Source organism: Oncorhynchus clarkii, chromosome 2, assembly GCF_045791955.1.
Source record: "Oncorhynchus clarkii lewisi isolate Uvic-CL-2024 chromosome 2, UVic_Ocla_1.0, whole genome shotgun sequence".
NCBI lineage: Eukaryota > Metazoa > Chordata > Actinopteri > Salmoniformes > Salmonidae > Oncorhynchus > Oncorhynchus clarkii.
This window is the reverse complement of record NC_092148.1, coordinates 76,908,289-76,928,460: the sequence shown is the minus strand read 5'-3', so window position 1 is coordinate 76,928,460 and position 20,172 is coordinate 76,908,289. Positions and strand designations below refer to the sequence as shown.

General features: G+C 42.0%; 1 protein-coding gene across 1 annotated transcript; it reads right to left on the bottom strand.

Moving 5' to 3' along the window:
* Positions 1-822: 822 nt before the first annotated feature.
* Positions 823-19,857, bottom strand: LOC139382562 (protein mono-ADP-ribosyltransferase PARP12-like). Its single transcript, XM_071126677.1, has 12 exons — positions 19,437-19,857; positions 10,136-10,271; positions 9,707-9,962; positions 9,494-9,622; positions 9,284-9,410; positions 8,969-9,137; positions 8,751-8,871; positions 8,561-8,657; positions 8,234-8,318; positions 7,497-7,627; positions 1,800-1,951; positions 823-1,699 (listed from the first exon to the last, which is right to left on the bottom strand). The coding sequence occupies exons 1-12, from the start codon at positions 19,751-19,753 to the stop codon at positions 1,443-1,445; spliced, it is 1,977 nt and encodes a 658-aa protein (XP_070982778.1). The 5' UTR covers positions 19,754-19,857; the 3' UTR covers positions 823-1,442.
* Between the last annotated feature and the right edge of the window lie 315 nt (positions 19,858-20,172).

Genomic DNA, 20,172 nt, shown 5'->3' with positions numbered 1-20,172 from the left:
AGCCTTGTTCTCATTTGCTTTGTTAAAATCCCCAGCTACAATAAATGCAGCCTCAGGATATATGGTTTTAAGTTTGCATATAGTCCAGTGAAGTTCCTTGAGGGCCGTTGTGGTATCAGCTTGAGGGAGGATATACACGACTGTGACAATAACTGACGAGAATTCTCTTGGGAGATAAGATGGCCAGCATTTGATTGTGAGGAATTCTAGGTCAGGTGAACAAAAGGACTTGAATGAAACATCATGAAACATACACCCCTGCCCTTCTTCCCTGAGAGATGTTTATTTCTGTCGGCACAACGCATAAAGAATCCCGGTGGCTGTACTGACTCCAACATATCCCGAGAGAGCCATGTTTCCGTGGAACAGTATGTTACAATCCATGATGTCTCTCTGGAAAGCAACCCTTGCCCTAATTTTGTCTACCTTGTTATCTAGAGACTGGACATTGGCGAGTTATATACTCGGAAGAGGTGGGTGGTGTGCAAGCCTCCAACGTCTGACCAGGAGGCCGCTCAGTCTACCTCTTCTGCGGCAACGTTATTTTGGGTCGGTCTCTGGGATCAGATCAAATGCCCTAGGTGGTGGTGCGAACAAAGGATCCGCTTCAGGAAAGTCGTATTCCTGATTGTAATGTTGGTAAGTTGACGTCGCTCTGATATCCAATAGTTCTTCCCGGCTGTATGTAATAACACTTAAGATTCTGGGCTAACAATGTAAGAAATAATACATAAAAAGATACGGACTAGAAGCGTGTTACGGTTTTCTTCTATCTCCTCCTCTGACGAGGAGGTGTAGCAGGGATCGGACCAAAACGCAGCGTGGTTATTTAGATTCATGTTTAATGAATAAGAACACGAACAGTACAAAAACAAGAACCGTACCACGAAAACCTAAACAGCCTAATCTGGTGCAAACTAACACAGAGACAGGAACAATCACCCACCAAACACTCAAAGAATATGGCTGCCTAAATATGGTTCCCAATCAGAGACAACGATAAACACCTGCCTCTGATTGAGAACCACTTCAGGCAACCATAGACTTTTCTAGATAACCCTACTAATTCACAATCCCAATACCTACAAAAACCCAAGACAAAACACACCACATAATAAACCCATGTCACACCCTGGCCTGACCAAAATAATAAAGGAAACACAAAATACTAAGACCAGGGCGTGACAAAGCGACTGTGAGCGTGGGAACATTTCCTTTAAATTTCAATCATGCTATAGCACTGAACTGGCGAAATGGATTAAAAGAGCCCAAAATAATAACAAAAAAATACCCCAAAACTAGCCCCAATTCAATAAATCACTAGCCCCATTTCAATACAGAAATAACAGAAATACAGTAGGTAGAGCATGTGAGGACTGTTAGCAAGTCACAAAATATCAGTTGTCTTCAGTGGAAGACATTGGTATTGACCCCTGTGGATTTTAGGAGTACTCAATTAGGTATTCAGGATAAATCTGCTGTTTCTCAAACACAACAAAAATGGATGGGTTGTTTTCTGAGTCGACACAGCTGTCGTAGAGGACCTTGCTGGTGCTTTTCTGAGGTGGACGACGGTATGTTCGACACCCATTGGTGAACTCTCCAACCAAGACCAGAACCACAAACATAATCTTCTTACTGCCGCTCTGAGATCTTATGTACGCGTTAGAGTATGAGGCATCTCTAGCAAAGTAGCTCCCTGTAAAATAACAACAACAGCGTGTTAGAGACAAATGTTTCAAAAGTCTAGCAGAAACATTTTATTTTATGTGACTTGATATAGCAATAGAGAGATTCACCTTGGCCATAAAGTGTTCCATTGACACCGCAGGTCCTCCAGTCAAAGTTCTGTTCACAGATGACATCTATGATAGAGTGGTCTGTGCCGTGGAACAATTCTCTCTCATCAACCAGTTTCCCGCCATTCTTCTTCATCATCTGTTCCTTCTGCCTAACCACAAGCACACAAAACAATACATTAAAGGGATAGTTCAGCAATTTTACATATTAAGATATTTGTTTCCTTACCTTGAATGCAATCTATGAACAAGGAGTGGCTGCAATCCATACATTTGGCTTTGTTCAAACTAGCCACTGCAAACACATGCTTATACAGTAAAACCTCAAAGATACGAACCTCAAAAGTTGCAGACTGACCGGTCAACGAACAGGAAATATCAAACATGAATTAAATTTAGCAAGTTTGAAATGTCATGCCTAAATATCCTCTTAGCCCTTTACACTGGTTGGAATTGGCCTATATGGATAGGGCTAAATTTAAATGTGTCTTACAGAAGAAATATGAAAAGCATATGTATAACCATGGTAGCGATTTAAAGACAACAATTTGGAGTTGATGGGAAGATTATTAAATCAAAAGGTCAAGACACAACAGGGTGGCAGGTAGCCTCGAGGTTAGCATGTTGGGCCAGTAAACAAAAAAGTTGCTGATTTGATTATCGGAGAAAACAAAATAAACATCTATAGCTGTGCCCTTGAGCAAGGCACTTAACCCTAATTTCTCCAGGGGTGCTGAACAATGGTGACCCTGGCCATGAACCCACTCCCTGCGGGTGTCTCAGGGGGAGTTTGGATATGTAAAAATAAACACTTGTGTGTAACAGATAAGCACCCCCCCCCCCCCCGCGCCCAAATTATTATTGTCAGTTCACAAGACTGAAAACAAACATTACACTGGATTTTACATTTGGTGTACCTTTCGCTGCAAATAGTCTGCATTCATTCAGTAACATAATAATATTCCTGGGAAATGTGGGGTAAGTGCAACATAAGACAAAAAAATGACAACAGTTTGAGTGAGGACTAACTGGTGTCTCCAAGTGGCCCCACACACACACCTCTCCAAAATGAGCACAGTTCCTAAGTCATTTCAATAAACTTTAATGTCTCAAAGAAGAGTCTTCAACCATAAGGTGTTTGAGCTCTCCTAGCTGTGACGCTGAGGAACTACGGCAAGTAGTTTGTAGTCGTTTTCTTTGGAATTACAACCCTGCATCCCAGCCATTACACAATTACTGTTGTGAAGAAAATTAGCATTCTGTTCAGAACAATGCAGGGTATGACGTCTTGTCATCTTGTAACTGTACATCAAACATGGTGATCATAAATATTGACTGTAATGTCATCAGTTTAATGACTTAGAAATGTGAAGTGCACATTAATGGACTCACAGGTGTTTGGTTTGATTGTACGACAAAGCCATATTTATTATAAATCCTCAATATCTCATCTTTCAAAATACAATTTACAGCATTTCCCCTCAATCAAATACAAAATGTGCAAAAGTTGCCCAATCAGAGTGGCTCTCAGTCAAAACCCGTACAACGCAGAGCATGAGCAGTGTCCAATTTGGCTGGAGCGCAGAGTTGCAGCCCCCTCGCCCGTTCCAATTTTGTTCCAGTAGCACTCACTTCATTAGCTCAGGGCATGCCTGCCCCAGCATAGCCCCTTTCTTTAGCTACTGTCATGGAGTTTGCTAAATATTTTCATAAAGAAACTGATAAAACATTCAGGTGCAAAATCAAGGTGACTTACAAAGATGAGGACCAAGAGAGGGAGTGTAGTGATGTTGTGTCCACAACTAAAGAATCACTGTGGAATCTGAAAAGACATGCATTCCAAAAGCATGATGGTGTACTTACTACGTGCACATACTAACAGAACAGAATGAAGTGGGTAGCTAGCTACGTGTCATTGTATCAAAGTATTCAGAAACCAAAAAAAATCTACTCTTAAAAGTTGTTTATTTTCATAGATTTTGTCCCAATAGGCCTGCTGACATATTACCTCTCAAGGAGCTTTCCCTTTTGATAGGGTTATGTTGCCTAAAAATCTGTAGACCTACCAACAACATCAAAAAAGCTATGCATCCCTTCCCAACATGGCAAGAGTAGCCCGAAGGGTGTTTAGCATCCCTAGTGGCTCTGCAAGGGTGGAGAGGGTATTCTCAAGTCAAAGCAAATGTTATTGCTCACATACACACATTTAGCAGATGTTATTCTGGGTGTAGAGAAATGCTTCGGTTCCTAGCTCCAACAGTGCAGTACTGTCTAAAAATTCAAATCTAAAAGTAAAATAATGAAATAAATATACATATATGAATATTAGGATGAGCAATGTCGGAGTGGCATTGGCTAAAATACAGTATATACACAGTTGTGGCCAAATGTTTTGAGAATGACACATATTAATTTTCACAAAGTCTGCTGCCTCAATGTCTTTAGATATTTTTGTCAGATGTTACTATGGAATACTGAAGTATAATTACAAGCATTTCATAAGTGTCAAAGGCTTTCATTGACAATTACATGAAGTTGATGCAAAGAGTCAATATTTGCAGTGTTGACCCTTCTTTTTCAAGACCTCTGCAATCCGCCCTGGCATGGTGTCAGTTAACTTCTGGGCCACATCCTGACTGATGGCAGCCCATTCTTGCATAATCAATGCTTGGAGTTTGTGGGTTTTTGTTTGTCCACCCGCCTCTTGAGGATTGACCACAAGTTCTCAAAGAGATTAAGGTCTGGGGAGTGTCCTGGCCATGGACCCAAAATATCAATGTTTTGTTCCCTGAGCCCCTTAGTTATCACTTTTGCCTTATGGCAAGGTGCTTCATCATGCTGGAAAAAGCATTGTTCGTCACCAAACTGTTCCTGGATGGTTGGGAGAAGTTGCTCTCGGAGGATGTGTTGGTACCATTCTTTATTCATAGCTATGTTCTAGGCAAAGTTGTGAGTGAGCCCACCCCTTGGCTGAGAAGCAACCCCACACATGAATGGTCTCAGGATGCTTTACTGTTGGCATGACACAGGACTGATGGTAGAGCTCACCTTGTCTTCTCCGGACAAGTTTTTTTCCGGATGCCCCAAACAATCGGAAAGGGATTCATCAGAGAAAATGACTTTACCCAAGTCCTCAGCAGTCCAATCCCTGTACTTTTTGTAGAATATCAGTCTGTCCCTGATGTTTTTCCTGGAGAGAAGTGGCTTCTTTGCTGCCCTTCTTGACACCAGGCCATCGTCCAAAAGTCTTCGCCTCACTGTGCGTGCAGATGCACTCAAACCTGCCTGCGCCATTCCTGAGCAAGCTCTCTACTAGTGGTGCCCGATCCCACAGCTGAATCAACTTTAGGAGACGGTCCTGGCGCTTGCTGGACTTTCTTGGGTGCCCTGAAGCCTTCTTCACAACAATTAAACCGCTCTCCTTGAAGTTCTTGATGATCCGATAAATGGTTGATTTAGGCGCAATCTTACTGGCAGCAATATCCTTGCCTGTGAAGCCCTTTTTGTGCAAAGCAATGATGACGGCACGTGTTTCCTTGCAGGTAACCATGGTTGACAGAGGAAAAACAATGATTCCAAGCACCGCCCTCCTTTTGAAGCTTCCAGCCTGTTATTTGAACTCAATCAGCATGACAGAGTAATCTCCAGCTTTGTCCTCGAACAACACTCACACCCGTGTTAATGAGAGAATCACTGACATGATGTCAGCTGGTCCTTTTGTGGCAGGTCTGAAATGCAGTGGAAATGTTTTTGGGGGATTCAGTCATTTGCTTGGCAAAGTGGGACTTTGCAATTAATTGCAATTCATCTGATCACTCTTCATAACATTCTGGAGTATATGCAAATTGCCCTCATACAAACTAAGGCAGCAGACTGAAAATTAATATTTGTGTCAATCTCAAAACTTTTGGCCACGACTGTACATATGAGATGAGTAAAGCAGTATGTAACCATTATTAAAGTGATTAGAGTTCCATTATTAAAGTGGCCAGTGATTCAATGTCTATGTATATAGGGCAGCAGCCTCTAAGGTACAGGATTGAGTAGCTGGGTGGTAGTGGCTAGTGATGGCTATTTAACAGTCTGGTGGCCTTGAGAGAGAAGCTATTTTTCAGTTTCTCGGTCCCAGCTTTGATGACGTCGGATGCTATAGGAGTCCTGGAGGGCAGGCAACCGCTGATGCGTTAGGCAGACCGCACCATCCTCAGGAGAGCCTTGCGGTTGAGGGCGGTGCAGTTGCCATACCAGGTGGTGATACGGCCCAATAGGATGCTCTCATTTGTGCATCTGTAAAAGTTTGAGGGTCTTAGGCTCCTAGCCGAATTTCTTCAGCCTCCTGAGGTTGAAGAGGCGCTGTTGTGCTTTCTTCACCACACTGTCTGTTGTGGGTGGACCATTTCAGATCATCAGTGATGTGTATGCAGAGGAACTTGAAGCTTTCCACCTTTACTGCGGTCCCGTCGATGATAGGGACGTGCTCCCTCTGCTGTTTCCTGAAGTCCACGATCAGCTCCTTTGTTTTGTTGAGGGAGAGGTTATTTTCCTGGCACCACTCCGCTAGGTCCCTCACCTCCTCCCTGTAGGCTGTTTCGTTGTTGTTGGTAATCAGGCCTACCACTGTTGTGTCGTCTGCAAATTTCATGATTGAGTTGGAGGAGTGCGTGGCCACGCAGTCATGGGTGAACAGGGAGTACAAGAGGGGACAGAGTAGAAAGCCTTGGCCAGGTCGATGAAAACGGCTGCATAGTACTGTCTTTTATCTATGGCGGATATGATATCGCTTAGGACCTTGAGCATGGTTGATGTGCACCCATGACCAGCTCGGAAACCAGATTGCATAGCGGAGAAGGTACGGTGGGATTCGAAATGGTCGGTGATCTGTTTGTTAACTTGGCTATCGAAGACTTTAGAAAGGCAGGGCAGGATGGATATACAGTTGGAGTCATTAAAACTCGTTTTTCAACCACTCCACAAATTTCTTGTTAACAAACTATAGTTTTGGCAAGTCGGTTAGGACATCTACTTTGTGGATGACAAGTAATTTTTAGACATCACTACCGGGCCGGGGCTAGCAGATGGGTCTTCGGTGTCATTGCATCGGAAAAGCCTGTTGAAACCACATCAGATAATTACATCGGCAGACCAGTCGTGATGGATCAACGGGGCTCCGTGTCGGCAATAAATGGTCCCGGTCAATTGGCAAAAGAGGTATTGGAATGTAAGGAAACAAATATCATTAGGAAACAAATATAAGGAAACAAATATCATTATGTAAATATGCTAATGTTTCATGTACCAAACCACTGCGAGATTCGATGCCAACTTACAATACAGAACTCTGCAAGCCAAGGTCACCGTAGTTACTGTTATACTACAGAAACCCATTTGTGGTCTCAAGAAGGCAGGATGTCTCAAGGATACTAAACTAGCTACAGTATGACTAGCTGCTATCCACAACCCACTCAGAAGAAAACCTGTTGAAAGCAGCACAGATGTCAAAATGTTCGTATCTTATTCTATGTATTGCACAGAACTCAGGACCTCTGCTTCACAAAAACACGCAACTGCCCCTCTGAAGCTTTCCAACTCATCACGCTAATGAAAATGGCCTTCAACGGCACAAGGCTGAGGAGTGAGTCTCAGAAGATCTACTAGACACCAGTTTTTCAACTGAATACAGCAGTCTACAAAACATACCACTGGAAGACCCTCCAGAGTGAGGGGTTCTGGATCCGTTTGATGCTGTGGATGGTGCTGCTGGCCATGGTATTTTTGAATAGCTTCTCCAACTTTTGGTACTCTTCTATCTGGCTTGAGAGTGGAACCAGCTGAAGGAAACCACAGATTACTTTATTAAGTGAGATGTCTCTATGGGAAATATTCCACACGTATATTAATATCACTAATATGGAAAATCTATATCGATATCAGTTGCAGTTTTTCAATCCGATTTCGATATATAGCATTGCAACTGTGTGAATGTTACATTTTCTTTTCACTTCCACAGTTTTGTGAAGTCCAGACAACGGCTTGCTAATTGCCCATTAGGCCAGGTGCAAATGTTCTGGGGGCTTAACCTACCCAACCAGTTTGAATAAAATGATAGGCCCATTGATGGCCCATCAGTTGGCAATTAAGTATGCTAAATTGAGAGGCAGAGAGAGGTTTCTGTGCCTGCAGGAACAGTCATGTATGCTATTTTACTTAATGGTGTAGGATAACATAAAGGATAAACCGATATCCCTTGCTCAATTCGATATCATATTGCATTATCGATATTGGTGCCTACCATTATAATAGTGTCAAAGCAAATCAAATGGTATATGTCAGGTGTCGAAAACCACAGTTTTAGACTACAGTGAAATGCTTGTGTGCTCACGTGTGTTTCATTTAAACTCAACTAAATTAAACAGTACAGTATCACTACATAGTACCTTGTAGTCTGTGGCATCAGACAAGACTCCTTTGTCCCAGTGTGGAGGGACAGTCACAGAGGAGCTGGAGCTCTCCTTAGACTCACTAACACAGAGACAAAAGAAGAAACAGGAAATTCAGCAGGGAAGTTCCAATAGATAAGGGTTGGCTTCTAGTTTGAATGATTCAGACACAGATATCCAATAGGCCTTCCTGAATGCTCAGTATTATTTGTCCAACTACTTCATTTGGCTCTGGGGTAGGACTGGGAGATGTGAAATTTGACGAGTGGCACACTTCACATTACATTCATTACAGACATACAGTACAACCATGAAGGACAATACCTCTTCAGCTTGGCATTCACATCTTCCTTAGAGAGAAAACAGGGCCTTCTACAAATTGCTCTTTTGGTTTTAAATCTAATATTCTGCTGATGCATCTCTGAAACAGAAACAATATTTATGATAACATTTTAACAGGTTGTTAGCCAATAAAGAGCTGATGAACTGCTGAATTACTATATATCTGTAACACCTTTGAGACTGAGAATGTACTTCTGATCTCCACATTCAAATGTAATCTCGCTGTCAGAGTCAGTTTGGTAAGCATTCTCAAGGGTCTGGGAAATGACAGAGGTCACATTCCCCTCACCGTCCTGCACAGAATAAGACCACAGTTTAGGTCAACTTAAAGAGGATGGAGTAAAGTCACAATAAAAACCACATCCATGCATATTCAGTATTCAGACTGACCTCATGGCCATACTCTATCCACTGGCCACAGTCATGTCTCCAGTACCACAGCCACTCTGTTGTGAGGATGAAGTAAGGGGGTTTGGTGACGGATGAAACAGTGGACAGACGACGAACTGGAGGGCTTCCACATGTCATGGTGAGGAAGTTCACAGGCTTACTTCCTCCACTGAGGGCAACACAGATGAACAACAAAATAAGACCAGTTGTTTAAAAAAGGTAATATACTCTATCTAATAAAACGCTAACATATCTTAGATCTGGTATGACCGGTAACAAAAATCCACACCAAACCTAATATGATGACAACAGTACCTTGTGTCATTTTGTGGGTTACAGTAGGCCTTCTCAATCTCCTCTACATTGTCCAGGTCTCTCCAAGTCACTCCATCTAAGATCTGCCATTTGTAAGGCAGATGGTAGTGGACACGGACACATGTGTCTGACAACACAACCACAGAAACATGTAAACACACTACTATAAACAGAAATGTTGATAATAAAGTATGTTTAGGTTGAAGTTACCTTTGAAGCTGCAGCGACTGCGGATGGAGAAGAGGCAGATTTCATTACTGTCAGTCTCACTGGTGGAGCTGGAGGAGGGCTGATGTTTCTCAACTGGCATCATGACTGGAGCAAGGGAGGGTGCTACAGCTAGACACAGGACAGACACGGTTACTAAAGTGCTGTTTGCATGGATTCTCTGTATTCCTGGATTCTACCTTGTCATTTCCTTACCAGCTGGATTTTCTTGGTGAGTGATGATGAATTTATTCTTGTAGATAGTGTGGAGGATCTTGATGTTCTCTTGGCTGAATCCTCTGCTGTTTAGAATCTTCATTGCAGGGGCATCGAACGTGTGGGCCCTCTTACAACCAGCACCAAACCTACAGTCACCCTGGAGGAAGTGCAGGCAGAGGTGGAGTTTTGTGCAGCTGCTTTTAAACTTGCAGATGCCATGCTCACCAACGCGCTTGTTGTAATGGGAGCAGATCTGGAAGGAGTTGAAAGGAGATGGTCAAACATCCAGAGCGCATACTACATGCAATTTGGCTTACTCTTTTTCCATATCAGTTGGTGCCAGAGCTACAGTATTACCCCAGTGCTAACCTATCCAATCTTTTTAGATCAACTATTACTTTAAGGGTAATTTTGGGTGCCACCCACCTCAGGCATCAGGTAGGGGTCGTTCTGCAGCAGAAGTTGGAACAGCTCTGCCTCCCCCAGGTCATGGTGACCCACCTCACTTATAATAGCTGCGTTGTGTGGGCAATCTAGACTGTGGGCCTTTTTGCACTTGTTCCTAGAGTTTAAAGAGACATGCAAACAATGTTTGAGTACACAGACATAAGATGTGCAAATTAAACGAAGACAACAGAAGACAAGTTTATCAGGTCAACAAATGCTGAAGGCTGCTCAGCAAAAATATATGTTAGCTACTTTATCTATTTAATCAAATGTATTTATAAAGCCCTTTTTACATCAGCCGATGTCACAAAGTGCTATACAGAAACCCAGCCTAAAACCCCAAACAGCAAGCAATGCAGATGTAGAAGCACAGTGGCTAGGAAAAACTCCCTAGAAAAGCAGGAACCTAGGAAGAAACCTAGAGAGGAACCAGGCTGTGAGGGGAGGCCAGTCCTCTTCTGGCTGTGCCGGGTAGAGATTATAAGAGTACATGGCCAAGATGTTCAAACGTTCATAGACGACTAGCAGGGTCAAATAATAATCACAGTGGTTGTAGAGGGTGCAACAGGTCAGCACCTCAGGATTATTCACTGACAAGTCCAATCAAAGCTTGTCTGATACTCATTTTGCGCGAGATATATAATTAATGAGTTACAGGGCCAGTTACATCAGGTGTGTATTCATTACATCTTGCAATAGAAACCGTTTACCGCTTAAGAACCAAAAAAGGAGGCACCTACCTGAATTTGAAAGATAGAAACTCTCGTTTTTATTGCAAAACGTTCTCTGTTTGGAGTAAAGATTTGTTGCAGAATGTTTTACAACAGAATCGGCATAATGAATACACCCCAGGTAGCTGGCCTGTGTTTGTGGTCAAAGTGTACACAAAAAGACACATTTCTGGGTTGAAAATTCCAGATAAGTTTCCAGCAAACAAACAATTCTCGGAAGTTATCAATACCATCTTGTACAATGCTTCACACCCTGCGTGTATGTGTGACGTTGGGAAATTAACACAGTATTCAGACGACATGAACGGGTTTGTATACCCAGCGTGATCGGGTTAAGTATTCGATGACACTTACCTGGGAACGAACAGCTTCCCACTGGGCACAGAAGTCAATTCATTGTCTATTCCACGTTGGTTTAATGTAATTTCATTGAAATGATGTGGAAACAATGTTGATTCAACCAGTGTGGGTTAACTATATTTGTGCCTGTAAGTCGCTCTAGAAAAGAGCGTCAGCTAAAAATCTTCATTTTATTACACTTGACAGAACGCAACATTTTAGCTGGTCCCATCAGAGAACATGGCACACATTAGCCCTATGCTAACTCACTAGGTGGCAGTGAATATATCCTAGAACAAATTCTTCATCAGCTTATCAAATATCATAGACTTTATATCCACCAACCACTGGCATTTCAAAAAAATTAGGTCAGCCTTGCCACTAAAGGGATATTATAAACCTACAAATTCAAGGTTTACTTTGTGTCTATTTAATTGACGCATCCTTGACTAGGATACTAGCTACTACTAACGTTTTCGAATGTGACAATACCACACGTTTTTGTTTATTCGTTTCACACACATCCATATGCTTAAGGAACAAAATATCGTACATTGTAAAAAAAGAAAAAGACGTAGAGCCTTATGGATTTGTCAAATAGTATTCATGTAAACTATCATCATAACTTCTAGGTGGCACACACTGCTAAAGCTGTTGACTTGAAATTGATAGTGCACTTAAAACCATGGGTTCGTGACCCCCTCATATTTATGCTGCAATAGTTTGTATCGGGGGGCTATGGTCAGTCTGTTATATCTGGAGTATTTATCCGGTCTTATCCAGTATCCTGTGTGAATGTAAGTTCTCTCCCTCTCTTTCTGAGGGCCTGAGCCCTAGGACCATGCCTCACGGAACCCAAACCGGGTGTGCGCGTGCGCCATCGTGCATAAATGTATTTTGTCCCCCCACACCAAACACGATCACGACACGCAGGTTAAAATATCAAAACACACTCTGAACCAATTACATTCATTTGGGGACAGGTCGACAAATTCCTCTAGCAACGTCTTGGGAGTTAGTTGAGGAAAGGTGGGAAAATGAGAGCGAATGAGAGCGAACATGAGAGCAAACAAAGTTACGGGTTTGAAAATAGCAGAAAAGATTAGAATGAGACAGATTAGATTTAGCCACAAGATCATTAAAAATAACAAACTTCCCATCTAAAAATAAATCTTTGAAACAAACAAAACCTCTCTCACGCCACAAAAACAAAAGCCTGGGCGAGTTTGGAGGGTACAAATAGGTGGTTGATACAGATAGGGCTTAGAAGAGAAGGGGCAGAAAGTCTAAAACACTCTACTCAGCAAACTGGATGCAGTTTATCACAGTGCCATCCGTTTTGTTACTAAAGCACATTATACCACCCACCATTGCGACCTGTATGCTCTAGTCGGCTGGCCCTCGCTACATATTCGTCGCCTGACCCACTGGCTCCAGGTCATCTACAAGTCCATGCTAGGTAAAGCTCCGCCTTATCTCAGTTCACTGGTCACGATGGCAACACCCACCCGTAGCACGCGCTCCAGCAGGTGTATCTCACTTATCATCCCTAAAGCCAACACCTCATTTGGCCGCCTTTCGTTCCAGTTCTCTGCTGCCTGTGACTGGAACGAATTGCAAAAAGTTGAAGTTGGAGACTTTTATCTCCCTCACCAACTTCAAACATCTGCTATCTGAGCAGCTAACCGATCGCTGCAGCTGTACATAGTCTATCGGTAAATAGCCCACCCAATTTTACCTACCTCATCCCCATACTGTTTTTATTTATTTACTTTTCTGCTCTTTTGTACACCAATATCTCTGCCTGTACATGACCATCTGATCATTTATCACTCCAGTGTTAATCTGCAAAATTGTAACTATTCGCCTACCTCCTCATGCCTTTTGCACACAATGTATATAGACTCTCTTTTTTTCTACTGTGTTATTGACTTGTTAATTGTTTATTCCATGTGTAACTCTGTGTTGTCTGTTCACACTGCTTTGCTTTATCTTGGCCAGATCGCAGTTATAAATGAGAACTTGTTCTCAACTAGCCTACCTGGTTAAATAAAGGTGAAATAAAATATAAATAAATAAAAAAGGTGATTTGCCTGCTCAGATAAAATGACTGACGAGCCTATACAACTTTGTAAAAAAAATAATTTTGGCAGAAAGATCAGAAGACATTGAAAAAAGGTATAGAAACCTAGGTAAAATGTTAATTTTAACAGATTGAATACTGCCAGCTAATGAGAGGCAGACTATCCCAGCAGTGTAAGTCTGCTTTAACGCATGTGACTAGGCTTGCAAAGTGAGTTTTATGGAGGTTAGCCAGAGTGTGTGTTATATTCACAGCCAAATAGGAAAAACCAGAGGGCGACAGATGGAAAGGCAGAGCTCCAAGGGGAATTTGCTTGGCAGCAGGTTTGATAGGACAACAATGTTCAATTTGTAACCTGAAAATGATCCAAACGTGTTTAAAATATGCATTATATTATCGACAGAGTTCACAGGGTTAGTGATATATAATATTAGATAATCTGCATACAGTGACACTATGCTCTTCACCAGCTCGGTGGATTCCACTGAATGATGGTGATCATTTTAAAGCCAAGGAAAGCGGCTCTATCACAAGAGCAAAAAGGAGCAGGGACATAGGACACACTTGACGGGTCCCTCTGGAGCGGGGTAAATATTTTGAATGTTGAGAGTTGGTGTGTACGCTAGCCGTAGGAGCAGAAATATCCATGAGATGAAATTGAACCCAAAACCAAATCTTAAATAAATAATCCCACTCCACCCGATCGAAAGAATTCTCTGAGAGAAAGAATTTCGGGGTCTGGGGAGATAGTATAATGTTCAAAAGCCGCCCTACATTGGAAAACAGTTGTCGCCCTTTGACGAAACCCGTTTGATCATCAGATAGGACATCCTGAAGGCAGGGTTCCAACCGGCATGCTAGAACCTTAAATTATTAGCTAACATCAGCGTTCAAAAGTGAAATGGGCCACCACATTCCGCCGGATCGTTATCTTTCTTAAGCATAAGTGAGATGGAGGCTTGGGTTAGCGTCGGGGGAAGAGAGCCCAGTGTTAACGAGTTGGTGAACATATCTAATAGTAATGGGGCAAGTTGATCTGAGAATTTTTATTTTATTTTTTAAGTCGACGGGGTTGCCATCAGGGCCTGGGGCCTTGCCACTGTGCATTAACTTTAGACCCTTTGTTATTCCATCAAGATGCAGAGGGTTGTCCAGAACTTTACTCATGTCCATATCTGAAAAGTTGCCCATAGCTGTATTATCTGATGGGGGTTCGGATTTGTAGAGGTTAGAATAAAATGACACGAAAGTTGAATTAATATTAGAGGGATGACTTGTAAGATTAAGGGAGGAGTCTCCTATTGGACCAGGTCTCTCGTGGAAAATAGATGTTCTCAATGAGAAAAACCGGTATAACTAATGGTAAAATCAATATAACATGTAAATACCTGAAAGATAAGATGATGCTGACTGGCGTTTAAGTTGGTGTGCCAAAAGGTGGCTGGACTTGTCACCATAGTCATAGTACGTTCCCTTTGTTCGTTGCAACAGAAACTCTGCTTTATCAGTGGAAAGCAGATTAAATTGAGTTTGAAGTTTCAGCTTCTGCATATAATTCAGGGGATGTGAAGTTGAATATTGCCGGTCTATTGCCAGGCTTGAGTCCACCAGTTCCTGATGTTTCAGTTATTTTTGTTTGACATAATGATCGTTGTAAGAAATGATCTTTCCCCGTAATACTGCTTTAAAAGTCTCCCAAAAGAAGAAGGTGTCATCATTATTTGTTTGAATGAATACATCTATGTTGGTCGAAATAAAGTCACAGAATTTGTTGTTAGAGAATAGGGCCGTGTTAAATCTCCATTCGGAGTAAGTGCCAAGTCCAGAATGTGGGGGGGAATGATCCGAAATCACTATCGCTGAATATTCTGTAGTTTTAACTGCACGATATATCGGTGTCTAGTTTAACGCTGATGTTAAAACTACCATGCATACCTACCTATATAACGTAGGTACATGACGTAATGACACTATGTAAAATGTTGTGCAACACAGCATTCCTAACCTAGCCCACACAATGTCTGCTGTGTGGATCGAGCAGTCAACAAGTTGAGCAGTCATTTGAAAGAGTAAGACATTTTCAGCGAGACAACTCAAAGGCGAAATCCATTAAAGCCAAGATAATGGAATTCATTGCCCTTGGCAATCAACCGTCCTCTGTCGTGAGTGACGGTTGCTTTCGCCTACTGGTCGAGCACCGGTACACACTACCAAGTGTGCCATTTTTCAGATGTTGCCCTACCAGTTAGACAGTAACAACATCACTGCTATTAGCTTCCCGACATACATACATACATACATACTGTGGAAGGCCGTTTGGGTCTTTGCGTGTCAATAAAGATACAGTAGCACTGTTAAAGCTGTACAAAAAACGTCTGCAAACACCGGCCACAATACCGCGTTGGTAATGAAACATTTGTTTGACTGCAACTTCTGGGGTAGCTAGCTTTAGCTTGGTACCTAGCTAGCACCAATACAACCAGCCTGAAAACAATGACCAGTAGAAAGTGCAGGCATTTTCATTATGTTACTTAACCCTGTTGCCCAAAGCTAACGTTATAAGCAGCCAGCTAGCTTCATCTGGCTAGTGAGGCTCGACCGGAACGGGTTGTGTTGTGAAAATAGCCACAATAAGGATTAGGCACAATAGTGGAATAGTGTTATTTGACGTGCATATTTTTATACACACAAAGACCCAAACAGTGTTCCATAGAAATCCTGGTTGAGAATGAAACGACAGAACACAGCAAATAAGTGAAAAAAATTGGTTTTGATTATGTTTTACTGGTAATGGGGACATGCGTAAATGCCAACAAAATAACTTTTTGGTCAGTGTGTGTGTGTAACCTTTATTTCACTAGGCAAGTCAGTTAAGAACAAATTCTTATTTACAAATGACATCCCGGACGACGCTGGGCCAATTGTGCGCCGCTCTATGGGACTCCCAATCATGGCCAGATGTGATACAGATGTGATACAGCCTGGATTCAAACCAGGGACTGTAGTGACGATTCTTGCACTGAGATGCAGTGCCTTAGACCGCTGCGCCCGTGTGTGTGTTAACTACTTAACTGTTCTCGAATGCTTAAAAGGCCGCTAAAATGTTAAATATCCGTTATCTGTTTTTTTTTGCCAAGGAAAATATTGGATATCGGTATCAACCAAAAATGTCATAGCGGTGCATCACTAGTTTTAACTGAGGGGAGAAGGGCTCTATCTAAAAATAATTTTAACATTTAAAAAAAAAAAAGTTGTATATGCATGGGTAGGCTTAATGAACATGAGAAAAGTAGGAGAAGTATTTTGTGACCGGGTGGAGGAAGCGCCATGGACCAACACAACCCATTTGGGTCACGAGTGTAGAACGAGCTTTTGCCATCCCGGAAGGAGTAAGTGTTCTGAGATCAGATTGGTCAAGTCTTGGTTCAATAACACAGTTAAGGTCCCCGCCAAAGATGAGGCGGTGGGTGTCAAGATTAGGGCGAGAGGCTAAAAGAGACGTCATAAATCTAGTGTCATCCCAGTTAGGGGCGTAAACAGTCACAAGACTACAGGGGTTTGGAAGAGGGTGCCACTAACTATTGTATAACGTCCTCCAGGATCTGAAATGATCTGTGAGGGTGAAAACTGCACTCGTTTGTGAATCACTATTGCTGTTCCCCTGGCTTTGCCGTTAACAATTTGAATGAAAAACCTGTCCAACCCATGCTTTACACAATCTAGTAATGGTCGTACAGTAGGTGCGTTTCTTGAAGAAATGCGATATCAGTATTCAACCTTTTCAGATATGATAATAATCTGGAGCGCTTCATTTTCTCCCCACAACCGCAAATGTTCCCTGCACCAGTCTGACTGAAAGTCCTAAAGTACCATCCTGACTTGTTGAACTAGACATTAATCCTTATAAGAGAAGTCAAATTGAGAGAGGAGCAGCATGAGCAAAACATCTGAATAAGAAAATAAAATAAAAAAGCAGAACACAAGAATCTTTGGATAATGCCAACATACACAAAAATAGCACAACACCGTTCAAAAGATAAAATACAAATCCTAAAATCGTCATTATGCACAAGACGAGCAGCAGGAATTCTCCTACTCAGTTGATTACCCTACATGTGCAGTGAGGTCAAACCAATCTAGGAAAGAAGTTACATAACGCCCTTGAAAAAAATATGTAATATGTCAATAGGCAAGTGTACATTTTGTGTTTCGGTCACACTTTAAACAACGATAATAACCTTCAGCTTCAGTTATTGAAAAATGTTAACAGTGATTGGTGGCATTTCAATGGCCATAAAATGTGTACTCCACTAGGTGTCGCCACAGGGCTGAGTAAATAGATGTTTAAAATGAACCAGTAGGCTATAAAAAGGGTCAGCCCATGTATCGTTAAATTGTTGAACGTCGTTAGGAGGGAACAATTCCATAAGAGTATACAAACAGACAATTAGCATTTTGGATATGTAAAATTATGCAAACGAACCGTGGGTCTAAACTTCAGCTAGTGCAACAATTAAACAAGAGTACTATTGGAAGAGAGGATTGATAGTATTAGACTCCAATGTCGCAGTGCAAGATAAAGTCCAAGATAAAGTGAATGTAACTGAGGACCGTCATTGACCAACCTCAACAATCATGGCCAACGTAAACCACCGTAGTTCAGTGTCCATAAAAATAAAGAGTATGTTTTTTCTTCAAAATTGTATACATCAAGCAGACCAGTGAAAAATGTATATACACACACAAATATTGGTGGACAGGATCGGTGTCTAATTAGCTAGTAACATTGGCATCCAAAATTACCTAAAGGCTGCCAATCTGCAATGTAGGCTATAGATTGCCATTAATGGAGCAGCAAGTTCAAAGCCTTAGTAAAATGAAGAAAAAAAATCAAAATGCTGCGCTTTTACCAGCGATCGTCTTTGATAAAATAAACTAAAACAATATCAAATGGAAGTTTAAAGAGCAGCGAGAAAGTATAGTATCTAATTGTCAACAACATAAACGAGTTAAGTGCTGCTTCAAACATACCTACTGTAGGGAGCAAGCTTTAGCATATGATTGTTTCACGAGAAATGGACCGATAGATGGCCATAGATGTATGTAGCCTAGTGTCCACACGGTCACTAGAAAGAACGTTACTCACCTAATACAGACGGGTGAGAAATCGTCCCAATCTAGGCATTCAATGTATTTCAGGCATTCAATGTATGCCTTGTCGGTAGAAGGACTCAGCTGCCTTATTACCAAAGTGGTATTGTAAACGCATCATTCGTGGCCAGTGTATGCATATTTGCAGACTTTTTTTGTACAGCTTTTAAGGTGCTACTGATCGTAGTGGTAGCGCTTGGATTGCACGCACAAATTCAGCACACACACACAAGATTCTATAATAGAATTGTGTTATTTGACGTGTCAAATTAAAAACTTAGTGTAACGAGCCTGGGTTTATCAGCGCGGATATCGACTCCGCCACTCGACCATGCTTTTGCGGCACAGTCGATAGCGCGCTGGACTTCAGGCTAGAAGGTCGAGGGTTCGAGACCTGCTCCCTGCTGTTTAATTACATCATCTAACGCGCCAAATAGTGTCATTTGACGTGTAACTTGTATTTTTTGACACCCAAAGACCCAAAAGGCGTTTCATCGTCAAGGCACCCACGCTGGGTGACCTGCTTAAATTGGCTAACTTGCTAGCTACTGTACATCCAGACACAAATGAGAGCACACCTCACTGACCATTTTCTCCCCCCTCTAGGGCCCCTGGCAAACCTGGTGGCCCTAGAGCTTTGGTGACAAACTTCTAATGGCAACAATTTAACAACACTTTTTTGCTCATATTCAACCAGTGTTGCGCCTTCGTAAATCCATCAGTTAATCTGCGCCCTGGTACACTCAGACGAGAGTGCTCTGAATTCTGAGTAGATAGCCAGAGTAATTTAAAAAGGCACTACAAATGTAGCTAAATTACGGTGCCTGTTGCTACACCCAAATTAGCAACATACTGGACTCATAACTAAGTTGTATTTACATATGCTATGAAATATCTGCAGACCCACTGTGTATAGCCTATGCGACAAGAAACTTGATAGCCTACATATAATAGTCTAAAAGAGCATGGCACTTACCCGTACTTGCAGTTACCGCATACAAAGTGGCTGCATATGTGTAAATTATCGCACTGATGACACTCTTTATGAGAGGTTTGACAGACTCGTAGTGAAGTCTTAGCAACAATAACACTGTCCTGGCTCATAACACAACCCGAAGCCTTTTCTTTGCCTTCACTGATGGCATATTTTCTGCTGTCACGAAGTATTCCAAGTAGGACCTCATTTGCACAAGTGAACTTTTGACCAACGATCTGGTCAAGCTGCTTGAAGTCCAAACATCCTTGATTTCCACAGATAATTTTTGTAACATATTGAGACACCACAGACGACATCGTGTTATAGTAGGCACCTGGTATCGTTATGGTAGGCACCTAGTATCGTTATGGTAGGCACCTAGTATCTTTATGCTCATCACCTCACCCTAAATTTGTATGTCGTCAGTTCCACTTCTGGAGAAACGAAACTGACAATCAAAGCACCTGCCCTTTAAAGTTAAATCCATTCTGTTGTAACACAGACAATTAGGAAAGCTAAGGCTAGCTTTTTCAAACAGAAACTCAAAAAAGTTATGGGACACTAAAGTCCATGGAGAATAAGAGCACCTCCTCCCAGCTGCCCACTGCACTGAGACTAGGAAACACTGTCACCACCGATAAATCCACTATAATTGAGAATTTCAATAAGCATTTTTCTACAGCTGGCCATGCTTTCCACCTGGCTACCCCTACCCAGATCAACAGCCCTCCACCCC

Bases quoted from the DNA above. Each gene is read 5' to 3' on its own strand.
- LOC139382562 (XM_071126677.1), bottom strand. From the start codon at position 19,753: ATGTCGTCTGTGGTGTCTCAATATGTTACAAAAATTATCTGTGGAAAT. The intron at 9,411-9,493 runs GTAACTTCAACC...TTGTGTTGTCAG, and splicing joins CAGTCGCTGCAGCTTCAAAG to ACACATGTGTCCGTGTCCAC. The intron at 8,872-8,968 runs GTCAGTCTGAAT...TATTCTGTGCAG, and splicing joins GGATAGAGTATGGCCATGAG to GACGGTGAGGGGAATGTGAC.